General features: G+C 36.8%; 1 protein-coding gene across 7 annotated transcripts; it reads left to right on the top strand.

Moving 5' to 3' along the window:
- The first annotated feature begins 681 nt into the window (after positions 1-681).
- Positions 682-27,258, top strand: cflara (CASP8 and FADD-like apoptosis regulator a). 7 transcript variants are annotated; one of them, XR_015926560.1, is made up of 12 exons: positions 682-868; positions 1,859-1,938; positions 3,132-3,523; positions 3,858-3,963; positions 11,392-11,527; positions 14,929-14,987; positions 16,085-16,151; positions 16,305-16,357; positions 18,184-18,262; positions 19,234-19,729; positions 21,226-26,908; positions 26,945-27,258. XR_015926560.1 is itself a non-coding variant. In XM_088607230.1 (11 exons), the coding sequence occupies exons 3-11, from the start codon at positions 3,231-3,233 to the stop codon at positions 21,353-21,355; spliced, it is 1,419 nt and encodes a 472-aa protein (XP_088463356.1). In that variant the 5' UTR covers positions 682-868; positions 1,859-1,938; positions 3,132-3,230; the 3' UTR covers positions 21,356-27,258. The 7 variants fall into 7 exon arrangements, 6 of the variants coding, with proteins under 6 accessions (XP_088463356.1, XP_088463358.1, XP_088463362.1 ...); XM_088607230.1 differs by having other exon boundaries at positions 21,226-27,258; XM_088607232.1 differs by having other exon boundaries at positions 1,859-2,055; positions 21,226-27,258.
- The last annotated feature ends 672 nt before the right edge of the window (positions 27,259-27,930 follow it).

The following is a 27,930-nucleotide window of genomic DNA, read 5'->3' as shown; positions in this document are numbered from 1 at the left end:
CTCACCCAAAATATCAAGAATGTCACCTGTTCCAAATAGAAGTTTACTTTGAAACACTAGTAATAGGTGTGGCTTAGTTGTGTGTTAACTTTCGTTTTGAGTTTAAGGTGGTCCTTTCCCTGGGTAGGAAGTATAAATACAAGGTGTGGTCCAGTTCGGCTTCGAGAAAAAAACACTATTCATTGCTAATAATTTATGTTGTGAATGTAGAAAAATAAAATCTAAAAATTCCCATTAATTGTGTGGTGCTAAATGTCACGATGATCGTAATATCGCACATAACCCAATTAAGACGTTCCCTCTAAATACAATAGTTTTAGGGTAACACGCCTATTAAAATATTCCTATGTGTGCCCCTAAGATAAAGTATTTACTCGAAATGGCTGTACAGATTATATGTATCTATTCTTAATATTTCTAAAACGTGGTAAATACAAAAAATGTCTCCGATACACGTCAGTGTTAGTCAAGAGAACATTTCCTCATATCTAAGTTACAATATACATTAGTAGACTACTAGATTTAAGCTAGTGGTATACTGGATGTGGTTGTTAGACATTTAATTTTACGCATAAATTAAAATGCATACTGTCGAAACTGAGGATGTGATTTTTCTTGGGTCCCCAGATATTACCATAACGCTTGGGGAACCTTTTCTGGAATTTCCATTGAAAGGCCGTTATCAGCGGAATTCCACCTTAATAAAAATAGTATTTCGCTTTCTTTTCTATTTTGTTCACATCTAGATGGTTACCATCGAACAATGTGGTATGTTCATTGTGATTTACATAGTGTATAGTGTAGTCATCGATTTGCATTCTACGATTCACGCATTCTGGTCAAGAGACAACATGTAATTACTTTTAAGGTAATCCGAAGTGGAAATCCTGTTTGCTGGGCGGGGTTCTTCGTTACTCCTCCAGTTTCGCAAGTAATAGAGGAATTAGGAGGTCGCAGTATTTAAGGTTGTTTAATGTTATTTGTACTTTGAATTAAACTAATAAATAAGAAGCACTTTTTAAATCGAATTTTTCTAGACTTTAACCATAATAACAGCGCAATGTAACCATCTTGAAATACGCTAATACGACAGAGTGCATTTAGGTTTTCTTTTGTGATTCTTCTGTGTTTGTGTACACCCCGTAGATTTATGGTACTTAATTCCAATTAGAACTATCGTATCATCGTCCAAGTTTAATGTCACGTAGATTAGCACTATGTGTTGCATAAGTAAACACAACTGTTTGTAAAAAACGACGTTCTCTCAGTCCCAGCGTTATTCTTTCTTTCTGCGTGGGCAATTTTTTTCATTTTCGATTTCAGTAAAAAATGTACGAGGAATTTTAGTGTGATGGAGACAAAGTGACTCACATCCCTTTTCTTGTGTTTTCTACCACGTATGTCATTCACAAATATAAAATGGAAATACCAAGTAAAGTCCTTATTTATATAACTAGCAATATTTCATTATCGGTAAGCGCCACGACCACCGAGTTTACAATTGAAGGTAAAATTATGCAGAATATTATGTGACCTTGTTTCGCATTGCTTTGTAAAGATCAGACCAATGGAATGAAAAACGACTCAGTACTTTTTAAACTCTGAGAATACAATCCATGCCTAGCTACAGATATCGACTTATTTACTATTTTTTTTTGTTTTTGATATTCACTCTCCTGTTTTAAATGTTTTTTTAAGTTACATTGAAGTCGGAGAATGACATTTAATAAGGTGGTTTGTCGAGTCGCAAAAGTATTTGGCAGCTGTTGTGTTACAACACGTGAACTTTGAGCTTGCAATTTAATGTGTCGTGGTCTGACGTAAATCTTCATTTCCATATTCTGTATTTTTGTTTCAGGTATATACAAGGTACACTATGTGATATTGAAGGACAGTGTGGACTCCTGTTTTATTGACAAAATTCATAGGGTCATGAAGGTATGAAACAATAAATATGTACATTTAATACATGCGCTGAGAGGGAACAGTAGGAACCCATGAAGAGGAGAACTACATGTCTACAAGTGCATGTCACACAGTGAACACATGTACTAGGTGAACTATATCACTGAACTGCATTTTTATTTAATAGCTGTTTACTTCTGTGGGTAGAATTACAGGGTCTGAAGGATGTGGACCACAGTATGAGTTTGAATGTGATCAAATGTTTTCTCAAGCAAAAATGTAGTGTTTCCGTTTTGTTTCTTCTTTTGAGTCTTATTTTAAGTATATTGTTAATAGACGCTTAAAGCACAGGGATTTCAGTTCTTAACAGGCATTGATGTTCTCTTTGAATCATCAGTAGATTGAATGGTGAATTTGGTCAAAATAACATTTCTGCACAGAATTTAATATGTTCATGATTTGAAGAACTGGATTGTCTCTTACAGCCCAGAGGTTGAGAACAGTGTGCTAGGTCAAAGTGTGTTGTTGCTTCTTCAGCCTTATGTATATAACATATATACGTCAATTTGAATTAATTCAGAACAAGTATTAATTAAATTGTAAAACAAACTGATTTTTATTCTGAATGAAACAAACTAAGGAGTTTAAATTCAGATTGCAGTGAGTATTACAGTATATAGGCTGTTCCAATCATTTACTAAATAATTTATTTTGGTTCACATTGCCTTCCAAAATGGAATGTTGTTCTGTGGCATCTGCGAGTCTCACGTTCAAGAATGAATCTCAAGAATGCAGGCTTTTACAAGAACTAAATATATCTGGTATAGAAAAATATACTTACAGTGGCATATTTATTAAAAATAAATAAGATGCATATGGTGACAGTGCAGGGGTGTTTTCTCATTTTTTGTTTAAAAAATCCATTATGTAATAACACTGCTTCAGCTATTCTTTTTTCTCTTTCCCTGAAGGTTTTTTAATTTTGACTTTTGATTCTTAAATCAGGGCAGAAAAATTGTTTTGGGGGTTGAAAAGAAAAAAAAAAGTAACTAATCTCCTGAAAAACTAGTTAATGGTTGATACAATAATAATTGGAATAATAATTAGATTACTGGGTCTCTATTATTTGGTTGGGGGGAGTTTTATATCTTTTCTTAATAAAACCTACTTTTTCTTAATATTTAACATCCCAAAGTCAATATTTTATTTGTTTCATTTTTTGGCAGATGGTATTAAAATGGAAACAGCTGCAGAGATTCGAGGTGGACAATAGGACAGTCGAGTAGTCTGTATTTTAATTTCTAGCATGAGAGCACACAATTGCAATGGCTGAGGGACATTTATCCCTAACAATTAATCAGATTGCAGATGAGCTCAACTCTGAAGAATGCAAAACATTATTTTATTTGTGCGGCAACCTGGACAAGTGCAGTTCAAATGAAGATGTCAAGGACATGTTAAAAGCTCTGTTAAAAAGTGGGCAAGTGGACCATCAGTTTTTGTTGTTGGAACTTACATACAGAATCAAGCGTTTTGACATTTTGAAAAGGGTGCTAATGACAAATAGAAAGGAAGTGGAAAGCATTCTGGGAAGGAAATGCTTCATTTCTGATTACAGGTAACTTTAATTTTATTTATTTGAGTGATGCATTTTGTTCCCTCTTAATCTTTTCAGTTTATTCACCTGTTTAATGTAATAAACCCCAAGTCCAGATGTTTCATGAACATTCTGTTCTCCATACTTAAAAGGAAAAGGAAAGAATGCCCATGTCTGTACATTAGTGTTCATGGTTACTATTTTGTTAGTAATATACCAAACTACATACTTCATACCATTGATGTTGCATAGTTCTTCCTGTGCTTATTACATTCCATAGTATTAAAAAATATTACTTTACTGTTTTTTAGAATGTATGCATTAACCACACTAATGTGTGATTTTACTATTCCAGAGTCTTGATGGCAGATGTAAGTGAAGAATTGGGTAAAGAAGACGTGCGATCTCTTATATTTCTTCTAAGTGACACACTGCCCAGAATGAGGCTGGAAAAGGCTAAGGTATGATTACTTCACTTTTCATATCAAAGCACAAGGTTGTAACAGCAGATTGTGAAAAAAGTGACTGCAGTGTTAATGAACACTACCATTGCCAGGGTCTTCAGTATATTTTCTTTGCTGTCACTGACAGCAAATAAAGCACATTTTATATCACAATGGAAAGTTTAAGAGATTCCCTACATGATGTTTTAAAGCTTGAAATGAGTCACAGGGTTTAGTGTTAATATTTGTCCATACATTTATTAGATGGGTGCATTCCATCTATAGATTAGTCAGTAGTCAAATTGTAAATAAATTTACTTTGATTAAATCGTTTTTTTGAAAGTCACAATGGTTTTGAAGACACTAGACACCAGTATTGTAGCAAACACTACTTGTGTAACAAAGTGCACAATGCAGCACATCATTTTTCTCTGTAACACTGGAGTCTTGAAGAGAAGGTGTTAAAAAGTATGGTTGAAATTGAGGATCTTGGGTGGTTTTGGGTGGATATTTTTTTATTGTGATTTCTGATTGAACCTCCTGTTTTTCATGAATACATTTAAAGGGCAAAGATGAATTGAATGTTTCGAAGTATGCATTCTTTACCCACTGGCTAAAAGACAAGCATCGACTTTCACATGGAAACAACATTTATGATATTGTGCTAAATGTTTTTGAAAAATATCCATAGGCAGTTGTTTCTTAATGGTTTGTAGTATAACTCAGCATTAAAACCTGTGCTGGAGATTCTAGTAGTTTTTTCTTTGTTTTTTAAGCTGCATTTGCACAGGAACTTTAGTGAAAGGTGATTTTCATTTTATGGGTTTATTTATATTCAAATGTTGTAAAGTACCTTGCATAGAAGGTTCATTTTTTCTCTTTGTGAATAATCTGTGGCACATTACTATGTTTTAGAAGAATATTGCCACAGACCAGACAGGAAAAACAAATAGTGAAGTGCGATATGTACAATAGTGGGCACAAATAGTATAATAATAATAATAATAATAATAATAATAATAATAATAATAATAATAATTGCATACACTTATATAGCGCCTTACAGGTAATGGGGATCCCCTCCACCACCACCAATGTTCAGCATCCACCTTGTATTAGTATACAATTAGTATATCATCCTACTTTTGGCTATGGGTAACTGCGACAGTGAATATCCAGTCAAGAGACAAACATATATTTCTTAAAAATAAACTTGTTTTTTCTCAAAGGGACACAGAGGTCAGGAGAGCAGTGCGAAAAGAGGTGAACATGAAGGAAAGCTAAGGATCAGTACAGGGGAAAAAAAGACAATAACATGGCAATGTGCATTGCAGGGCATGAAATCCTTGGCTAATATATGTCAGAAAGGTAATGGTAATACCATTCCTTGTGTTAAATGGGATGGATGTGCAACAAATGTCAAATTCTTTAAACTTGTTTTATAGCCATTTTGATTAAAAGCCCACACCCTCTTCAGCTAACACTTCTTATCTACCAGAATCCAGAGAGTTTATAAAAACTGATACAGCAGAGATGTGTAGGCAGTTTAGGAGAATTAGTGTAAGGAAACGTGCAAGTCGAGATAATGTGTGAGGAAGAATTCTGCAATCATGTGCAGATCAGTTATGTGATACTAAATAGTGAAGCAACACAACACAAAGAACACACAGAATCTTACTTGCAGCAGGAGAGAGTAGACAATCCAATGCTCAGTTTGTTAATTTGGTTGGTTTATCAGCAAAGACATTTGTAAGGATCGTATTTGTTGATTTTATCTCTACTTTTAATATAATACAATCATGTTGCTTGCACAGAAACTCTTGAAGAACTTCAATTTAAACAGTAACGTGATAAAATGGGTCTAAGACCTCTTAACAAAGAAATGGAGAAATGGTTATCTGACATTCCCTACACTTCCACAGGATCACCACCAGCATGTGTCTTGTCCCCCCTACTGTAAATATTTTACACTAATGATTGTAAGAGCAAACACACAGATAGATATGTCATTGAGTTTGCTGATGGCATAGCCCTGGTCAGAATATAAAAATACCCAGAAAAGCATCATGGTCCCATTTTTGGGTCCCATGGTCCCATTCCAAATGATTTTACTGGTGTGATGAGTTCTCTTTCACGATTGAAAACAAAGGAACTTCTTTGATTTTAGGAAAAATGTAACACCCCTCCAACCTACTGTAATTAATGGTCAGACTGTAGAAATTGTCTGTGACTACAAGTACTTGGGACTGGTCATAGACAAAATGATGGGACAAATGTTGTGACACCATTTATAAAAAAGGCCAACGGAAACTTTTTTTTCTTAGGAAACTCAGCTATTTCAAAGTAGATATAACTATTTTAGGAGTTTTCTATAAGTAGTTTATTGAAAGTGAACAGTGTGCCATAGGGTTAGTAATCTCTATCAGTGTCTGATGCTGAGTGCCTGATTCACGTATTTATAATATCAGGGCTTGATTTCTGCACTCCTTACTCTCTGGGCCCTCAAACACTCTTCTTAATATGTTGCAAAACTCTGCAGCTAGACTTTGTTCACTCCAGACATTGGCAGCATATCACTTCTAATAAAGCTTGAAAAGGGATAGAGACTGTTAAGGCTGAATGCTACATTCAAATCTTAAAGAGTGGGATAAATCAGAGCAGTCAGATCTATTCTGGAAAAGTTGACAAGCAGATTATTCAAGACCACTGTATTGTCCCCTAACTGTTACTATTGTCTTGTTAAGACTGGGAAAATAATGAAACCTTGACTTCAGATCTTTGCTTAACATCTACAAGAAAAATTAATCCGTGTACAATTTCGCTTATATACCGGGTAAAAGGATATATACTGGTTGACGAATATGAGTTCCTGGTCAACTAATTCAGTATGACAGAGGGTGTTTATATATGTTTAGCTGCATCTAGGTCTTGCCCAAGACTGTGTTCATGTGAAACCCATGCTTTAGCCAAGTGTCATCATGAAGTTCGAAATTAAAGTGGGTTTACTAGAAGGTAAGATCTGTTTGGGGAAAAAAATACCTAGACTTCTTTAAATAAATGCTAAATAAATACACAAATGTATTCAAGGAAGTTTAATGCATGCTGTTTATTTTTATTTGTATTTATTTTTAATGGGCCTTTTTGAGGAATGATAGAAATTCATACTGGTCATATCTCAGTCAGACATATTTTGACAGTTTCCAAAATCTGTCGTTTAGTCCATAAATAATTAATAATTATGTGTGCAAAGTGTATAAAAGTTCAAGTTTGTCAGTCCAACCATATACAAGTATACAGAGGAGTGAGATATCCTTCTCCAGGTCTGCAGTGCGAATACAGACAGACACTGAAAGACAATGCTAAAGACAATGTAGACATAGACATTTCTGACAGGGTTCATGGTACATAAAGTGCAATGTGCATAGTGCATTTTACTTTACAGGATTGTGCAAAGAATACTTTAGACAGTATGCCTGATATTAGGCAAAAAAGAACTAGGTTTCCAGATTTGGAGTAGGTGCAGTAGGTACCAGGGTGTTGTGAGCCTGACAGCCTATGAAAAAAGGTGTTGGAGCTGGCCCGTATACTGTGATACCTTTTACCAGATCGTAGGAGGGCAAAGAGGTAGCAGGAGGGGTGGGAGGGATCGTCCACAATACTGGAGGCTTTGTGTGTGTAGCATTTGTGGTAGATGTCCTGAATGGATGGAAGGGAGGCTCCAGTGATGTTTTCTGCTGTATTGCTAATTCGTTGCAGGGAGTTGCACTTGGAGACGTTGTTGTGCTTTTTTAGCTAGGGAGGTAGTGTTGATGGTCTAAGTGAGGTCATCTGTGATATGCACACCAAGAAACTTAGTACTTCTAGCTGTCTCCACAGGGGAGCTGTTGATGTGCAGTGGAGAGTGATCAGCGTGGGCCCTCCTGAAGTCAATTATCATCTCTTTTGTCTTATTGACATTCAGAGACAGATTGTTGTTGAAACACCAGTCCGCTAGTTGCTCCACCTCCTCTGTATGGTGCCTAATCATTGTTACTAATGAGGCCCACCACTGTCATGTCATCAGCAAACTTGATTATGTGATTTGCACTGTGCTTAGCAGTGCAGTCATGAGTCATCAGCATGAACAGGAGTGGGCTAAATACACAGCTCTGGGGGGTTCCGGTGTTCAGAATCATGGTACTAGAGACATTGTTTCCAATCCGGACTGTCTGAGGTCTCTTGGTCAGAAAGTCCAGAATACAGTTACAGAGGGAGGTGTTAAGGTTCAGCAAGCTCAGTTTTTCTATCAGTTTCTGGGGGATGTTTGTGTTAAATGCTGAACTGAAGTCAATGAACAGCATTCTTACATAAGTGTCCCTCTTATCCAGATGGGACAGCGCAAGGTGAAGGGCGAGGGATACAGCATCATCGGTAGACCGGTTGGGATGAGGGGGCCCAGAGAGGTGGGAAGTCTGGACTTAATTATGCCCATGACTAGCATTTTGAAGCACAATTGCTGTGGGTGCCACAGGGCAATAGTCATTGAGACAGGACACAGTAGACTTCTTTGGCACTGGTATAATCATGGTGGTCTTGAAACATAGAGGGATGACAGCCTGGCACAGGGAGATATTAAAAATGTCTGTAAAAATATCAGCTAACTGTGCTGCACATTCCTTGAGCACGCCACCAGGTATATTGCCAGGTCCAGGTTAACTTTTGCTAATGTCTTCCTCTCAGCTGCAGACAGACAAAGCACCTGATCATCGGGAGGAGGTATGGTCTTTCTCAAAGGCACTGTATTTAGTGCTTCAAATTGTGAATAAAAGTCACTCAGCGCATCTGGAAGGGAGGACTCTCCGTCACTGGTGCGTGGAGTAGTCCTGTAATCAGTAATGGCCTGGGTACGCTGCCACATGTGCCGCGTGTCTCTGGTGACCGTGAATCTTCCATGCGTAGTTGCGCTTTGCCTCCCTGATGGCAAGAGACAGGTTGGCCCTCGCAGTCCAAAGGGCTTCCTTGTCACCTGATCTAAGTGCTACATTGCGAGTTGTTAGTAGTGCGCGGACCTCTGCAGTCAGCCATGGCTTCTGGTTGGCCTGTGTGATAATAGATTTAGAGACAGTGACATCATCTATGCACTTGCTGATGTAGCTAGTCACAGTTGCTGCATACTCCTCTAGATTGACATAGTTTTCATAGGTAGCGGCCTCCCTGAACATATTCCAGTCTGTGTGCTCAAGGCAGCCCCTGTAATGCTGAAGTGGCTCCCTCTGGCCATACCCTGAACTGATCAAAACTGGTTTGGCATGTTTGAGCACTGGTCTGTGTGCTGGAATAAGCATCACAGAAGTGTTGTCAGAGTAGCCCAGGTGGGGCGGGGGGCAGCTTTGTATGCATCGTGGATATTTGTAAAAGCTTAGTCCAGTATGTTCGCCACTCTGGTTGCAAAGCTAACATATTGGTAGAATTTAGGGAGGACTGCCTTAAAATCTGCGTGGTTGAAATCGCCAGCAACAATAACACAGCCATCAGGGTGAGCAGTTTGTAAATTGCTGATGGCCCCGTAAAGGACACACGGTGCCTCTTTTGACTCAGAAGGTTTTACGTTTAAGTATTGTAAAGGTTGTATGTGGTTTTGAAGTTTGTTGGACTGAACGTTTCTTGGATAGAAAATAAAACTTCCCAGACTGAATTGTACTTCGACTGATGTGAAGTCATATGCATCAATCCTTCGGATGTTTGTGTTTTTGTTGTGAGGTAGTTTAAACAAAATGCTGGTACTGTAAATAAGATGCCTACACACTTATTTTGGTATTGCTGAAAGTCCAGGGCTTATGTGAAACTGAATAAATTAATGGGTACAGTCTGGAGTATACAAGTGGTATTCAGGCTGTAAACATCCTAAACATTGAGGTGGATATTTTATTTCTCCTTTGCAAGCAAGCTCATTGTCAACCCTCATAAGATACCTCTTGTTTTGTCATAATAACTCAACATTACAAACAAGAGGAAGCCATTTGATCTTTCTAGATTATATACAGTAGCTGCATGTACAGTATGTAACCTTTTCTGGAATGGTCCCAGGGAATATGCTTTAACATTATGCTTGAGTGGATTGTTCTTGACACCAACAACACTATTATTACTATTTTCATTTATCTGTCTTTCTCAGTAGGGTGCAGGATTTTAAATTTTGTATCATATCCCCACATTGTCTCCTCTGTTCAAGACCTTGAATCATTTGCTTTTCTCTGTCACATTGCCTAAAGGCCTCAAATATATCTTATCTCACTTCATTTAACTTATTTCAGAGGGTTTCTATATACCTTTTGTAATGTGGATCAAAGCTGAACAAGAGAAACACAATGCTGGCAGAAGCAGTTCACTTTTAAATATGTGACTTGCACTTATTAGTAGAAAGTGTGGATTACATCATAATGTAAAACAGATTTTTAGGTGTTCTTTCTGTCTACTAAGAACAGTGACAATGATCAAATGAAACCTGTAATTAAGCCAGTTAAATATTCTGTTATGTAGCTGAAAGTTTGGCTGAGAACAAAAATCTGCCGTTGCATCGTCCTCCAAGACCTGGTTTGGGAACTGCTGAGTACAAGAGTGGTACTCATTACCCCTGCACCTACTGCTTTGTGTTTTAGCTGCACCCTTAATTACCAGTATATTTCGTGCCTGTAGTTGATGTGCTTGCTAGTTTAGACTTTTTTCTACACACCATCTTTGATATTAAAAAAAGGTTCAAAGTACATTCCCAATAACTTCAGCACACAGAACACTGTGATCTTACTGTCTTCGGAAATTCAGATACAGTTGCATTGTGTATTTGTGAAGTCAGAATGTTTTTTAAAGGGTTCTGCTTCAACATATCTCTGAAAAATACAGCATAGCATTAATTGATAATAAACCAAAATGATAAACTGTCCACTGAAAATTGGGGACTTTCTCTGAATTAAAAAAAATTGTAGTTGTGTAAATCATGACCATAAAAATATTGTAATTGTTTGAAGATAAAGTTGTGGGGATGTCCTTCAGGTTTAACTTAATTTCCTGTATTTACTTGAGTTCAGCTGGGGATTTCAGAAGCCTGATATATCCAGGTTAGCTGGGATAAAGCTGAAATAGTTTGGATAGTTTGATGTTTGAAATAGTTTGATGTTCAACTTGATGATCCTGTAGTATTACAAGATTATACATAGTATTGAAATTATAAAAAAGTGATGCTTACGGATGGGTGAAAGTGTAGCCTATGGTCTTAACTAGATATAAGTCAGATTGCAAAGCTCAGAGGAAAACTATGTATGTGATCTACATCTTCCACAGTATAAGGGTTGTACATAAAGTACACTTGATTCACAATTTCTGGTTGCAATGAACAAGAGTTAAAATTGAACAATTGTGGAAAGTGACAAAAAGCAGCGCTTAACTTTGCTCTTCTAACACTTTTTGCAGAGTTTTCTCGATGTCATAGTGGAGCTGGAAAAGGTGGACATGGTCTCTCATGAGAATCTGGATTTGATAGAGCAGTGCTTACGAGGCATTCACAGAATAGACTTAGCCAAGAAGATTAACGTGTTTCAGCGGAAAGGTAAGAAGGGGGAACTTACAACTATTCATATTCCATTATTTTGAAAAATTCTTCTACCAGGAGTCTTGAAATTAGAACAGAAGTGAGATTATAAATGAGAGGAGATAAATCACCAAATTCCTTGCTCTCAATCACGTTTCTCAAAAAATGAAGTTTATTTAGCTTAGACAGAAATGGAAAGTTTATACATTTTTAGCTATCATAAGTTTTATGGCAGTAGGTCACTGGGCACATGCATAATGTTTCTAAATAACAGACAGACTCTTTGTATATTTAAATGTTATTATTCTTTTGTATAATAAAACTATTGAGGTTAATTTATTTGATGTCTTAAAATGCCAGAAAAATGTTTGTGTAGTATTAAATCTGCCAAAATGAGCATAATAGCCTAATGACGCCTAAAGCCTAATAACACCATCCTGCATTATCAAAATGACCTATCTGCAAAATTGTTTTCAAGTGCAGACGCTGCAACGTGATGCATTCCAGACATATATATTGTAATATATATTACTATAATATATATATATATCACAGAGTGACTGTAGCTCATCGTCAGCTTGTAAATGATCTGTAAGATGAGAGGCTATTCCAGTGGAGTGTTGTCGTGTTTTATTTTCCAATGAATTTTTCCTTGATAGATTTGATTGAAAATGAATTAATTAGGAGAAAGTGTGTGCATACATTGTGGTGAGCATTAAGCTTTTTCAGCATTTTTCTTTAACACAAAAATAGTCTCCTTGGATATTTTGCATAATCTCCTATTGTGCAGATTAAGGGAAAAAATAACTGTTTAGCAGTATACTCTATTTAATTAATTTAATTTAAGTTCTCATCCAATATTTTGTGTGTTCTGGCAAGCCTGTCCGGAAGTGTCAATTTTTTCAGTAGGGTCAGACAAGCTCAAAATGCTAGGAATAAAGTGGCATTACAGAAAACTGTATCAAAATCTTGCCATAGCCAGATTTTTTCCTGATCTGCGTCCAGTGGAACATCTGTGCAACCATTTCACCAAAGCCAATGAATATCAATAGGGATAATTGTAACCATCCAGCCTTCACTACAGGCAGAGTGGTGTATCCCAGAGACAGCTTTTGTGTCAATGCTGCTGAGAACTGTTAATGTTCAGGAAGGGTCCTGATGCACTAAGAATTCAGAATTCCACCACCTTGAAATTTACTCTCCATCCTTCCATTTTCTAACTGCTTCTTCAGGCTCTTGGGGGAGCTGGAGCCTATCACAGCAAGCAATGGGTGCAAGGCAGGGAAGTTTATTATCAATATTGGTCAAATGCTAATTCAAATTTACAATCTTGAATTTATTTTTTGGGGGGAATTTCACTCCTTGACCATTTTTAATTCCATTTCTATTCTGAAACACTGTACACTACTCAAAAAAAAGAAGAGTTCCAACTGATTCGTGTACATTGCATGTCAGAATAAAACAAATACATTTGTAATGTTGACATGCTAGACTTTCTAGTTTTGACTATTATTGAAAGGCAAAGTGCTGTAAAACTTAAGTATTTTTGTTATTGGAATAAAAAAAAAACATATTCTTTTTCAGCTATAAAATAAAACCAGTACAAAACCTAAGAGGCCAAATGTTTAGGCCCATACGGAGGTGGTATGACACATATAGCAAAATATCTAGGTTTTGAGTGCTAACTTAATTTTTTGTTTTGACAGTGTGCCACCTTTCTAGGACACAGGAAGCTTATCCTGATTTGTATTTTTGATTTTGTTTGGTATCTGCATTTAAAATAGTTGAATACATCTAGAAGATATCAAGTGTTGAAGAAGTCTAGTGGTTCTTTTGTGCATCAGAATAATTGAACTTGGACAACTTTGCTCCAGATTTTTCTTGTGATGAAATAATTTATCAGAAGAAACTCAGAAGGATTGAATATCATATACAGTAAATGCTCAGTTTATAAGAATCTCTGTAGTTTGGTTTCAGTTTTCTTCTTTTATGAAAGGTCAAAATATTTATGTTTTTCTGTTAAGAAGGTAACTTTATGACCAAATATGGTGAACTTCCAGAAAAGCACTTTATCCCGAAGCTTAAAATACATAGACTGACTGTGATGTCATTAATGGCATTTGTCCAAGGCATTAGTTGATTTGAGTTCTGACAAGCCCTGACTTTGAGCTGAATGATTTAAGGATTATTTCATTTCTTGTGTTGTCGCTTGTGTGAGCCTTATTAAAAGACTGAAGAGCAGTTGTGTACTTTCATTTTTTTGCTCATTTGTTGGTAGATGTACAGATAGAAATTAGAAATGAAAAATGAGAGAAAATGGAAAAGGTTACCTAAACTGTGCACTTTCAAAGAGAAACATACATATATAAAAATGTAGTATTTTGGGAATTTGCATTTTTGCCAATTTGGATTTTAACTTGTTTTTCCATGTACAGCTGAAATGTGGTTTACTCTACCTCCTCCTCTCTGTACTGTAGTTGTTACTACTACATGCTTCTACCACTAGTGACAAGTCGGCTGCTATAGCAGTCTCTTCATTTGCTAGTTTGAATTTGGCAGTTAGATAATGCGATTGCTGTAACAGTTGACATAGTAATCAATGTGAATTTGACTAGTGAAAATTGCTAGTGTTCATATTGTCACATGGGGTTTAGTTGATTGTGTGTTTGAAATAAAAAAGGCTCATATGATGCTAGTGTTTTTTCAGTTTGGTAGCAGTTACGGTTTGTGTCTTTGTTGTCTTGAAAAACTCCACAATAAACCCTCATGTAGTCATCATGAGTTCTTATGTGTGGATATTACTGGAACTGCCCTATACAAAGAATGGTGGTAGTCACATAGTTGTTGTAGAGTAAGTGTATTATTGTAGAATTTCTCAGCCTTTTCCATCTCACAACCCACTTTCCTTTATTTTATCCTTATATAATGCATATATACCTGTAATATAGAAATATTATAGCACACCACTACCCTTCCCAGACATATACTCACTTGCCCAACAGTATTGTTATTAATATTGTTTCAAATGGGGGGTTACGAAAATAGTGAAAATCAGAGATTGACAGAGCTATTTAGTCAATAAGTAAAATAAATATTCATAACCCCACAACTTGTATGTGATTTCACTATAACATACCCGAACGACTAGTATAATTAGAGGCACATTAATTCTTTATTCTCTGGCACAGTTTTAGTGAGAGGAATTATAATTCAGTCACCTAAAGCTGTAACAATATTATAAATGAAATTTATTTCAGTGTTTAGTTTGAGTTTGCCTCCAAATGAGTAGTCACCTTATCCTGGCAGGAACTGATTACAGTGAAACACAAAGCTTTTGCTCAGCTGCTCTCGGAGATGCTGTTTTTATGCCTGTGAAATGTTCTATATTGTTATAAAGAGCTCTTCTGTTTAAATTACAGGTGCAAAGTCAACTGCTGGTTTGCAGATTGAAAGGGAGAAAATGCAGTGCTTCAGACCTGTAAGTACATTATGAATTGCTATCACTATAAAAAGACTTATCTACCAGGAAGTTTGCATTGTACCTGACTATGTTCTGAAATGGATATAAGACTATAATTAATTTTAAAAATGATATTTTTCTGAACCTCTGAGCATGAAACAAAATGTCTGTTTTCCCAAGTACAGAGATAGCTGTCTCAGCTATCATCTCTTAAGAAGATCAGAAAGGTCTGCCAACGAGAGCTGGTCATTCTGTTCATTAAGCTTATTTGGTAGTTCATTAGCTATGTGAAACTAAAATTTCATCAGACTGTTTTGCTCAGAGTTTGGATCTAAGTGGCCTATCTGGATGCCTGTTCAAATAAGGGCAGAAATGTTTAGCATTCTACAACCTAAATAAATCCTTTTTTCTACGTTTCATTATTGAGTTAAGATAGTCACCTGGTTTGATCCTGTCTGCACCCTGTCACAGTGTGGGGTTCGGGTGGAGCTGCGGTTATCACTGGTCCGAATCAATACCTCTTTGAGGGAGATAGAAAACTGACGTGAGGTCATTGCGAGTAAAAAATAGTATTTTGTACAGTTATCTTTCACCACAAGCGAGCTTGTGGTGCTCAAAGTGCAGATATATTCTGTTTTGCTCTCTGGACAAGAGGAGAAAAATGATGTCCTGGCTTGGAAGCCGTAGAAATGACCCTGGAATGAATCAAGAGACATCTGCTGCTTTAAAACACCTTAGGAATTTATGTATCCTTCCCTCACTCTTCTTTGTTCTAGATTTCAGAGTGTTATCTCTTTTAACCTATCTATATATAACAGTCCCCTGAGACCAGGAATCATTCTTGGTTATTGTCACTTCTTTTTAAGGCAGTAATATTTTTTTTTGTGGTATAGTGATTAAAAGTGGACATAATCCTTACTAGTGGGTTGTAAAGTTTGAACATAACTTCCCTAAAATTAAATTCTACATTTTTGCTATATATTAAAGTATTGCATTTATCTTTTTACTACTTCCCATTATTTGCTTGATGAAGATCTAGAAAATGTGCCCAGATTGCTTTCATGCGTGTCTTGAAGAAGACCTTTAAACTTGCCCTTGTGTTTGCTCTCCTGCAGTCTCCAGAGGCAAGTAGCTCTCAAGCTGTCCCACAAACTGTGTTACAGAAATCTGCAACAGCTCATGGTGAGTTACAAGCTGAGGCCTTTTTGAGCATCTTGGTTGTATCCCAGCAGTGCAGATTCTTATGTTTTCAGCAAAATACAGCTAATTTATAACTGATTGTCTTCTAATGTTGGTACTTTGCTCTTCTTTAATAAATGCATTTGTGTATTTCAGCTCCAGAGAAAATCAAAACGGGAGTGCCTGAAACAGGAATGCAGTACAGTCAGGTGATCTGAGTGATCCTTTTGAGATTATGCACTTCAGTGTTCATGTAGTACAGAAAGCTCGGTGAATTAACATGTGGAATAGGATGATGACAGTAGAAGAGGAGTGATTTCCATCAGATTGTCTTATGTGACTATCTCTTCCAAATTTAATTTTATCTGGGCAAAGCCCATAAGCTTTGTGGAGTGGTCTCTCTTAAAATCCTTATGAAAAAGTACCTTTACCAAGATTCCCATGTTATAACTTTACCTTGCTTTCATTTGTGCTTTTCTATGTTTTTTGACATTGCAATGAGTCAATCATCACAATTGTAAGGTCCTCATTCACAAAAGGATGGTGTAGCACCCCCTGGTGCAGGGTTTCATAAATTTGGTCCTTTCACCAAAAACATAAAGTAGCTGTAAGTTAAAGAAAAGTGCTTTTATTTACAGTGCAAAAATAAAAAACAACCACAAACCAAACACCAAAACAAAAGACTTAGCTACTTTTTGAACTACTGTCTAGACTTTTTCAGTTCCTGACTATCACAGCCAGGAAGCTAAGCTGCTTAACGGCCTTTAACTTCAGTATCATTCTAAGCCACTTCATAAAACTCTGTTTCTTCCCGACATTCTTCATAGTGACTTCCAAAACTCATACACATTCAGTCAGTCTGTGGTTTCATTGTCTCACTCCCTCTGGTACAGCTTGCATAACAGAGGATCTGCACTCTGTCCCCAGACTGCAGATAGTGACTGATGATTTAAAGCCTCAGCTTTCTGCTTTTTAAATTGTCACCTGACCAATTGTCTCGCACCAACCACACAGCTTCTCATTTCTGACAGCATTCTGGTAAATATGGTGCAGACACAAATCGACATTTTACCTGAAGTCAAAGCCCTCACAGCTGGTATTACATTGTAGGTGTAGCAAGTACTCTTAACACTAGGTGGTGAGTATACTTTCAGTATTTATTAATAGCAGCACTGATACTCTAACATGTGGAACACAGCTCAAAGAATGATTCCAGCATGATTCCATGTTTGACATTCATTATATGCAATGTTAATGATCCCAGTGTGTGCAAATGACATCATCAAACACTAGATGTGTTAAACACTGTCCAGTATTGGTAAAGCATGCTAAAGGAATACTGAAACCAAACAGTGTTTCTAAATTTACAGTGCATGTGAGAACGATGTAAGTGATATCTTCATAGAATGAGGAGAAGAGTGCAGAAGTGCAAAGTGTTGCTTGGCAAAATGTTTTGAAGTGTAAAAACAAAAAAAAAATTGAAAGTTCAGTATACTGTTTCAGTATACTGATCCAGCTGTAAATGCATAACACTAACAGTTCTGGAATGTCCTCCTCTGATTTGTAACTGTTACTCAAGTGTGTGTTACTTTCATGTGCCTTTAAGTATCTTTGCTGTCTGTAAACCCCATGATGTATTCCAGCTCGTGGTTCTTTGTAAACTATATGTTTACTATTTTTAAGTATTGTATAGAATTGTACACTGTTGTTATGGGAGTTTTAACAGGAAACTATGTGGAAGAACATTTAAAATTGAAAAGGAGAGGCACTTTTTACCCAAAGTGCAGCAGGAGTCTGGAACAAGCTATCCAGCCATATTGTTGAAATTGATACCATGGCTTCTTTCAAGAAAAGGCAAGAAGAGATCTTTGGATCAATTAGTTACTAAGATGGCAAATTAATTGATCCAAATATGTTCTAGATGGCACAAATGTCTTTTTCTTATTTGTAACCATTTGTATGATCTCTCCACTAAAGTAAGTGTAGATTGAAATGCCTTTTAAAACTAAGCTGTTTGTCTCTTTTTGTGCTAAAGCAGCTTGAGGATGTGTACAGAATGCAGACAGACCCTCGGGGAATTTGCCTGATCATAGACTGTGTTGGTAATGATGGAGGTAAGTGTATCTCTGACTTAGAAAATGTTGCAATTGTTGCAGTTCGACGTGATAAAAGTGAAAAATATAACAAGTAAATTAGGAGTAAAAATTAATGTAGTGCAGCATGGTTGTGCAGTGGTTAGCATTGCTGCCTTGCAGTGCTGGGCCCTGTGTCAATTCCAGACCTGGGGTGCTGTTTGTGTGGATTACGTTCTCCCCTTCCTTGTGTGGGTTTCCCTGGGATGCCTTGGTTTCCTCCCACAGTCCAAAAACATACAGGTAGGTTAATTGGTGTCTGGGAAAATTGGCCGTGATATGAATATGTGCGTGTCTGTGTCTGCCCTGGGATGGACTGGTGTTCCATCCAGGGCGGATACTGCCTTTCACCCTCTACTTGCCAGAACAGGGTCTGGTTCCCCTACAGTGATTAGAAAATGGATGGATTGATAATACTGTACTGTATATAAGTACATATTCTTTCTTTCCATCTGTACTTCTATTTCCTAAAATTTAAGTTTAGATGAAATGTGTAATTTAAATGTATCAAAAACAATCAGTATTGTTTTAAAAACAAATGTTTTTTGTTTGAAGTGAGTTTTAAAGGTGTTCTGTTTTACTGAAATTGGTAAGGCATAGATTCATCCAACAATAGATTTCTTTAAAAAATGAATTTACTTTAATGCAAACATTTCTTTCTTGAAAAGAACACTTTATAACCATAAATATAATTGCTGATGCAGTTGTTACATCTTAAACTTAGATTAATTTGTCAAACATTTCAGTTTGTCACAGCATACCTGGACATCCTGGCTGTCTAATCTTTATACACAGCAAAACTACACCAAATATTTGGTGGCCAAATAGTAGCCATAAAGATTTCTTGAAAAACAACAAATAAAACACAAAATATTTGACAGCAATGCCTGTTGTACTCTATGTGAGCCCTGTTGGTGATTTTTTTTCCCAATCCTTTATACTTTTTTTACAAGACATGCTTCATGAAACCTTCACCAAACTGCGCTTCAAAGTCATCCTGTATAAGTGGTTGAGCCTGAATGACACCCTGGCCTTTCTGAAGGAGACGGCCAGGATGACTGACCACCAAAGACTGGACTGCTTTGTTTGCTGCATCATTAGTCGTGGCACTGCCACTGGAATGCTGGGCACTGAGACACAGGGCCCTGGGTTGCTGTTTGATAACATCAGGCAGCTTTTCACTCCAGAGCACTGTCCTGGCCTCCTGGGCAAACCCAAACTATTCTTCCTTCAGAACTACGTGCTGTCAGAGCCTGTGCCATACTATGATGACAGTGATGACATAGAAGCGGACATGCCTGTGGTTGTACACAGAGTGGAGTCAATCCCAACTGAAGCTGACCTTTTTTGGAGCTACTGTGAAACAGAGGCCGGTCACCTGGAAAAAGTACACCATAGTTCTGTTTATTTTCAGGCGCTCTCAGCTGGTTTAATAAAGGGACAGAAAAGGTAAGGGAATTTCTTTTCTTAAAATTAGATTCTAAATATTAGCATTCTCAACTGTTTTTTCCCTCATAATCAATTTGGAATTGCTATTAGTTTAAAATGTGGTATTATGCCTCCAGTTCCTGTACATCATAAGGAATATAAAGACTAGCTCCTCTAAAGGGCACATCTTTCACACTTCTTGGTCATTGGATCATAAGCTCCACTGCGCCTTACAGGAGAGTGCTGATTGGAGAAGAGGCATCCTGATGTCACTGTAAATTTGCAGGAGCTGGTCTTAGACCAAAAGTGAAGATATTGGCTAACAAATGACTCAGCTAATTGCACGTCTATGCTTTGTGATCTTGGCTATAATACGATAATGATTGAAATTCTAAAACTGGGATGATTTTTAGTAATGTACCTTTAGGAGATCCTGAATGGCTCAATGGATAAAATTCAATGCATGGACCACAATTTGGGCCCTGCAATCAAAGTATCAGTTGTTATAACCTGTCTTTATTTCATTATCATACTGTTCATCCAGTGGCAAAAAACAGTTGGCTTACCAAAGCACAAAGTCTGATTTGAAATTTGCTAATTTTCTTTCTGTATGTGCAACATTGGTGTCTCCACCTTGTTAGGTGCCCATGAACTTAGTGTCTTATCAGGAGAGTGCTGAGTCAACCTTGCATCAGATGCTTATGTCTGGTGGGGAGTCTGATTTCTGCAAGGTCCAGCTTGCACAACAGGTGCAAGGAGTACTACACTGATGTTTCAGTGTTCAAATAGAACGTAGAAAATGGCATTCCACACTTCATCTTTAAATGCTTTAGATTGGGATTTGCAATGGTGGCCTAATTTATGTAATCCCACAATGTATAGGCTTATAAAACATTTGTAAATTAAATTTTATTAATTTGTCCACCTGCTGAATTTGAACTGTTGTCTTTGTTGTTTGCATCTTTCTATTTGTCAGAACTGTGGTTCTGGGTGTAAAGTAAGCACTGTACATCTCAGAATAACTGGATGCCTCACATCTGAAAACAATATTATATATGTACTGTAGATTAGTATAATTATTTAACAATATTATAGTGATATTAAAATAAAATTAGTAATACTAAGTAACCAATATTATAGATGTAAATCTGTATAATTACATAATTGAGAACTGTGCTGTAAATATAGAATAGCTTACTGCTTTTAGTCTGATAAGTTAAGTGAAAGTACAGCACAGTCCTGCTACAATAAAATAATTATTGTTCTACTATAACTATAATTGTAATTGTAATATAACAGAGGTAGAGCACAAATCTGCTGGATTTACTTATGCCACACGGCCCGATGCTTATTCTACTGGTGTAGAAATAGTTCATAGTTGTTAGTTATACTTACATCTAACTTGCTATGTTAGTAAATGAATATACATATTTTATATATAAATATTTAGGTTCTGAATATTTTAGAAATACTCATTGAAATTCTAAAGTCTCTTAATTTAATCTGATTTGTTAAAGGAAAATGGATCTGATTGATGTCCACACAGAAGTCAATGGCATGATCTACGATCACAATCAGAGGAACCCTACTAATAAGTACTGCGTCAGTCTCCGTTTCACTCTGAGAAAGAATTTCATACTATCCTAGAGGAGAAGGTTGCTGGCTCCCACTAACCTTTTCTACACTTTTTTGCCTACTTATTCTTCCAATTGTTTTGTATTGGAGCCCTCTAGTGATTTTACAGAATAAGTGCATTATTTTAAATTCAAGAGTAAATGTGTTATAAATGTTGTATTAGTTGTGTTTGGTTTATCTCTTTCACTTATTTTGCTGTTACAGAAAAACTGTTCTTAATTCAAAATTAAAAATGCCCAATTGCTGTAATTAAATCAAAGATTAGTACAGTAATTTAAAACAGTAATGTTCAGTTATTTGTCAAAAAGTAAAATTGCTGTGTTAGTAAATGAATATGATCCTAATTGTTATTTTAAGAAATCTTAATTCTATTAGTAAAGAGGCAGTTTATTTTGCACTTCTTGAGAAATTGTATAGAACCTTCCTACCAAACCAGTCAAATCAAATAATTTTTTGTGGCTGTGCTTGAGATGCATAGATATTTCTTTATAGAAAATAAGATGTACTAATGTTTTTTGTTGGAGTCTGAATCTGAGACCAAAAATAATTTTGATCCTTGTATTGTTTTATCTAACTAAGTGTGTCAGGATGGCAGCTGTGTGTTTTGGTTGAGCAGCTCATTGTAGAAACTATTAGTGAAGAACATAAAAAGTACTACACTTCACAGCCCTCAGCCAACGTTCCTTTCTCCCAGAAGACTACCATGTTCTCCCTGGGAATATTTATTTTTGTGAAACAGGCATTATTTATTAACTAATTAAGCATTAAAAAGCTTGTAAAGTAAAAACTTATTTGCATAACAGTGTATAAGAGATAGTCATTGTCTTTGGTATGACTAGTAACCAAATGAGATAACTGAAGTGTACATTACTTTTTAAGAGTGATTGTGCCTGCAAATGTTGGGATAATTTATTATTATTATTATTATTATTATTATTATTATTATTATTATTATTATTTTCATTATTATTATTATTAATAATAATAGTAATATGAAGAAGAAGAAGAAGAATATAAAAAATAACTGAAATCTTTTTGACAGTGAAGTGTCCCTGACAGTTAAATTTTTAAAGAGTTTTACTCTACTTTACTGGGTTATTTGTATCTAAACAATAGAAAGCATCTAAGATAGTTAAGATAAATGTGAATTGCAAAACCTTCCTAGTGTCCCTCATATCTCTGTCTATATATAAAGACAATTATACACTTCTACTGCATTTATGTTTTGTTAACTATATTAATTATATTGTTTAACTATACATAATTAATTGAACACTTTTGCATCCCTCCAAGTAGTGTTCTTGTGAATTAACTAAAATATAGGGTAACATTACTTCAGTCTGCTGAAGTAATTCAGTCTGCTACTCCATATAACACAATATACTGTATATGTACACTGATCTGCATTGTGAAATCCACTTTAGTCACAATGTTAGAAATTCCAAATAATTTTAGTCAATTAACTTAATTTTAATTTGTGTATAACCAGAATGTTATATTATCATGTTTTCTGTACATTGGAAATGTTCTGTTTTTTTGTTCATTTGAGAATAATACTGAATATGATTGTGTATTATTTAAACAATTTTTATAATGTCTAATTTCTTTTATTTTGGTTTAAAATGTATTTCATTAGAAGAACATCAACAAAAAGACTATCGGTACACTGATACTGTAAACTTATGAATTGATATATTGCTTCACAATTCATTTGTCTAACTTTTCACTTATTTACCGATATTTGTGTTCTATAATAATATGGTTTGGAATTGCCAATTGCCTTTTAGGTCTCTACTTTCAGCAGTGACCCATTACATTGTTCTGTGCCTGTGTAATTGATACATACTAAATATGGATATACATTATGAATACTATGTATCTGTTGTAACATGATACTCTGCTACATTATTCCAATATGCAGCTATTTCTCAACTAACATGGTTTTGACCAACATGATATAATAAGGCTAGTTCCTGAGCTCAATTCAACATGTTTTCTACCCAATTGGTCTGTTCTAGAAAGGAAAATAAGACTCAACCACCCAGCCTGTGAAACAGTAATCTGTGGTTTTCTTTAGCATCACATAGAATAGCAAGAATTATGAGGTTTTGCTTCTAAATATTTTGGCCAGTAGGAGGAACGCTTGGATTGTTAACCTTGGAAGATTTATACATCTGTGCAGCTTTTCTGGCAGCAGCACAACCCTTCTGCTTTACGTGTCTGGAAGCTTTATATGTACATTTAAATCAACATCCCTTTAAACCTGGCAGCAGTGTTTAGAATTTTCAATCGGTCATATAATTGATAAAATTAAGTCATTTAGAATTTCGATAGAATAAAAAACAGAAAACATGGTCTCCGTAGAGGACTAGGCTGTTTATATTAATTGAACCAAGTCAATGGTTTCTCAACTAAAACAACAAATTCTGGTGAGGTAGTAATATCCAGTCCATATAATCACAGTTGTGTCAATTGTTAAAAATACCCTATATCTGGGCTAATATAACCCAGTAATGGGATCAAATATCTAATTGATGATTTGGTTCTGAATGAAAACCCAATAAGCTACAGTATCAGTAGAGCATGGGATTGTTATTCAAACCAAATATATAAACTATCTAATTTATATACTTTAATCTTTCCTTTTACGTTCGCTCCATCTTAAGTAAACATTAAAGAGCTCTGTGAAGTTGGACCCCTACAAACCACACAAACCCCAAAGCCCACCACGTTCGTTAGTGCTGAGTTTGTGCTGTTGAAAGTAACGTTTGTGCTGCTTTCCTTCCCTAGTTATAGTGCTTTCATTTTTGGGGTGTGACGCCTTCTGCAACGGCACAGGAGAACCAAAATGGTCTCCTTAGTGCTCCATTTGTGCCGGTTTGTACCATTGAAAGTATGTGTCCCATGTGCTTTCCTTCCCGATATATAGCACCTTTTTTTTCAGTAAACACGTGACCAGGCCAGGTACCGTGAACTTCAATAGTAGTAACTGTCTAGGCAGTTCAAGTACTGAATTACTGGATGCGAGGATGTCTGCAATTTTGTTTCTCTATTTAGCCAGTGGGGGAAAGGGAGCGGTTCATTTTGCATTTACTACTAGTATACTAGTATTTTCTGTATGTTCGCGTGAACAGGAAAATTAGTCTCTAATATCATACTGTAATCATGAGAGTTGCCATTTTGGCCTTAAAAAGAGAACATTAGAAAACAATTGCATTTTCTTAAAAAGCACTTTAATAAGCATGTCTTAATACTTAATAGCTGTGTCAATATTTTTTTAAAATTTGAAGAAGTAATCTTCAAATGATGGGACGGTGCTTCCCTAACACCCTTTCTATCGTCAGGACCATTAACGACAACTACCCCATCTTACAGGATGATCCCTCCACTGGTAACCTTTTCTCTGACTGCCCCATCATCTCATATCGCGGACCATGTGGTCTGCATAACCTTCACAGCTCCCACACCAGGCACTTTCTGCTGCAGCAGAACTCACTGCATCACCTGTAAATATATATCCAATACCACGCTCATTCAAGTCCCCTCTGAACAATTCCAGATTACTCAGATGACATCATGTACCTCCAGCACTCTTATTTACTGCATCTCCTGCAGAAAATTCCCAGCTATCTACATTGGAGAAACAGGAAGGGGACTGGGAGACTGCTTCAGAGAATGTCAGGGCTGTGAGGATCAAAGATCTCTCCAAGCCCATAGTTTATCATTTCACCTCTAACGAACATGATCATACAGATCTCTACGTCTGCTTTCTGAAAGAGGGGTTTCTCAACTCCTATTGCAGAAAGACATCTGAAACCAAAATTATTCTGAAACTAGGATCTCACCTTCCCCTTCTCTCAACGCCAGACTCGTTCCCTTCTAATCCTCTCTTTTCATTTACACACTTCACAGCTCTCTTCACCTCTCTCTACTTCATACCACCTAAGTGCCCAATCTGCCTCTCCCCTGTTCCCGCCTCCTCTCCACTTCCAGCTTTTGTTCTATCTTGCTTTATAAACCTACAGTATATTTGAAAATATTTTTTCAGATAAAATAATTGAATATACATACATGAGTTCTTAAAAACGGTCATTATCCAAGTCTTTGATATTACAATGCTCTTACATTCAAACATAACACAATTAGGTCTCTGTCCCTTTCTTTTTCCTCTGTGGTCAATCCCTAGTGTACGATACTGTGTGGGGTACACCTTGATGTGCTGTATGAAGACACAGATAAGACTGCCTTTGTTAAATCATCATATTACTCCGAGGTGAAATCATGTCTTTTGTTTCAGAGAGAGAAAACAAATTGCACTTGTATTTTTCCTCACATCCAGTAAATAGAAGCACTGTACCAAGTGTGTTGTTACATGTAAACTTCCTTGTAGACAGTCATGTGGTTCCCCGAGAAAACAAGGTGCTATATCTCGGAAATGAAAGCAGCACAAACTGCGGTCACACAAGTACTTAAATAAGTCTGAAGAGGCAGCTGTAAGTGCTTGTCCTTATGACCTATATGAAACACATGCTTAGCACACTTCATAGCAAAAAATTAATGATTCAGGCAGCCACATACTGTTTTCCTGTTTTCCAAGCACGTTGAGGTGTGAAGAGAAAATCTTATTCTCTCTTGTCAGACCAACCAATAATCGAAACACTGGCCAATGCTGAGTATAAAAACAATCGATCCACTGATTTGATTGCTCTTTTTGTTCACGTTCACATACTTGATGAGAAGAGGTCATAGTTGTTTATTTTTCTCTATTAGCTTCAAGCATTAATAGGCTATAAGGCCAAGTGTAGTGAGATGATTTTTACCACCGGTTTTGACTTCTAACCAGATGCTATACAGACCACGCCTAACTTTGATCGTATGCATTTGCAAGGGATACTTACGGACATTTTTCTTATTTATATACTTTAATATTGTCTTCACATTCGCCACACTATTAAGAAAAAATAACTGGTGTGAACAAATCTTTAAAGAGATCTTGGGAGTCAACGTCCATTTTTAAATCACTTTTATCGTTTAAAGTATCTGGAGAATTATCTGTGATTCTGAGAGTGTATTATGAGGTAATGTTTTAACTTGTCATTCTGAGCTTTTTGAGATCTGCATTATCTTTTTTAAACATTGGCTTAAGGTACTACATTATATGCACAAAACTGCATTACATTATACTGTAAGCCATGTGCACAGAGTGCGGGCTGAGAACAGCACCTGGGGGCATGACTACTAGACTGTATATATTGGGACGGAGGCTGGGAGACAGTTTCTTCCCTTCCGTGTCTGTATAAGTGTAGATGCAGCACTGTAATCCCTGTACCTGTGTGTGTACCTTTCCCCGGTTCTGGTTAATAAATGTGTTGTTTAACCCCTTTTCCTGAGTCCTACACTTGCTCCATTCCATGCCGAACCCCACAGTCGTTACATTGGTGTCAAAAGCGGGACTTAGTGGAGCGGTCAGAGGCCCAGCGTGCAGAGAGAGAGAGCCCTAGCCGAGACGGAGGGCCTACCCAGACGGAGAGTCCCGGCCTGGACAGAGGGCCTACTCAGACGGAGGTCCCTGGCCTAGACGGAGAGCCTACCCAGATGGAGGTCCCTGGACAGACGGAGAGGCTAGCAGGAGGTGTGTGTGCAGCCTGAAGGGGCGGTTTGGAGTCGCCGGGATGCTGAACTCTTCAGGCGGAGGCAATGGAGCGCCACGTGGGGCGCTTTAGCCAATCACACGCAAGGCGGGCTGAGAACAGTGCCTGGGGGTGGGACTACAGGACTATATAGTGGGACGGAGGCTGATAGACAGTCTCTTCCCTTCTTTGTCTGTATGGGTGTAGGTGGAACGGTGTGTAATCCCTGTCCCTGTGTCTGTACCATTCCCTGGTTCTGGTTAATAAATGTATTGTTTAACCCCTTTTCCTGGCCCTTCCCCTGCTCCATTCCGTGTCGTTACAATACGTTAAAAATTTGATAAACTGAAGGAAAAGCAAATATTTATTTTTGTATCTCGATTTTTTGCTAGGATGTAGTTTTTAGTATGCATTTAAAATACTGTCTCAGCCGTACGTGAGCTATAACGCAACTAAGACAAAATGGAAGAAAGCTTATGCAGATTCACATTTCTGTAGAAACTAAGAACTGTAACGCGTATGGCCAACATTACAGGTTGTGCGAGCCCTTCCCTGTGAATAGCAGGGACCTCAGCCATCGGGCTAAGGGGAGATCTCCTTTTAGCTCAGCTGGCTGGTTCCCTGTCAAGTGATGCCGGGGGCCTGGGTTCGAGTCCCCATCGGTGGGGGGGGCGCATACCCACATCAAATCAAATCAAATCAAATCATAGTTTATTTATCAAACGCACAACAATACAGCATGCAGCAGTAGTTGCTGGCAATGAAATGTCTTTTCTGCGAGCTCACAAAAATCTCAAAATTGAGGTTATGAAAATAAGGTTACATAATAATAGATGTAATAGACATTGAATAAAAGTCAATATGAGTAGAGCTGCTATGTGTCCATGGTGCATGCAATATATACAAGTAGTGCAGTTATGCTTAATACAGTAAAAACTTTGTGTCCATGTAACCATT

Source organism: Lepisosteus platostomus, chromosome 14 (assembly GCF_059453375.1).
Source record: "Lepisosteus platostomus isolate fLepPlt1 chromosome 14, fLepPlt1.hap1, whole genome shotgun sequence".
Classification (NCBI taxonomy): domain Eukaryota; kingdom Metazoa; phylum Chordata; class Actinopteri; order Semionotiformes; family Lepisosteidae; genus Lepisosteus; species Lepisosteus platostomus.
The sequence above is the reverse complement of the archived record's forward strand: the minus strand, read 5'-3'. Positions and strand labels throughout refer to the sequence as shown.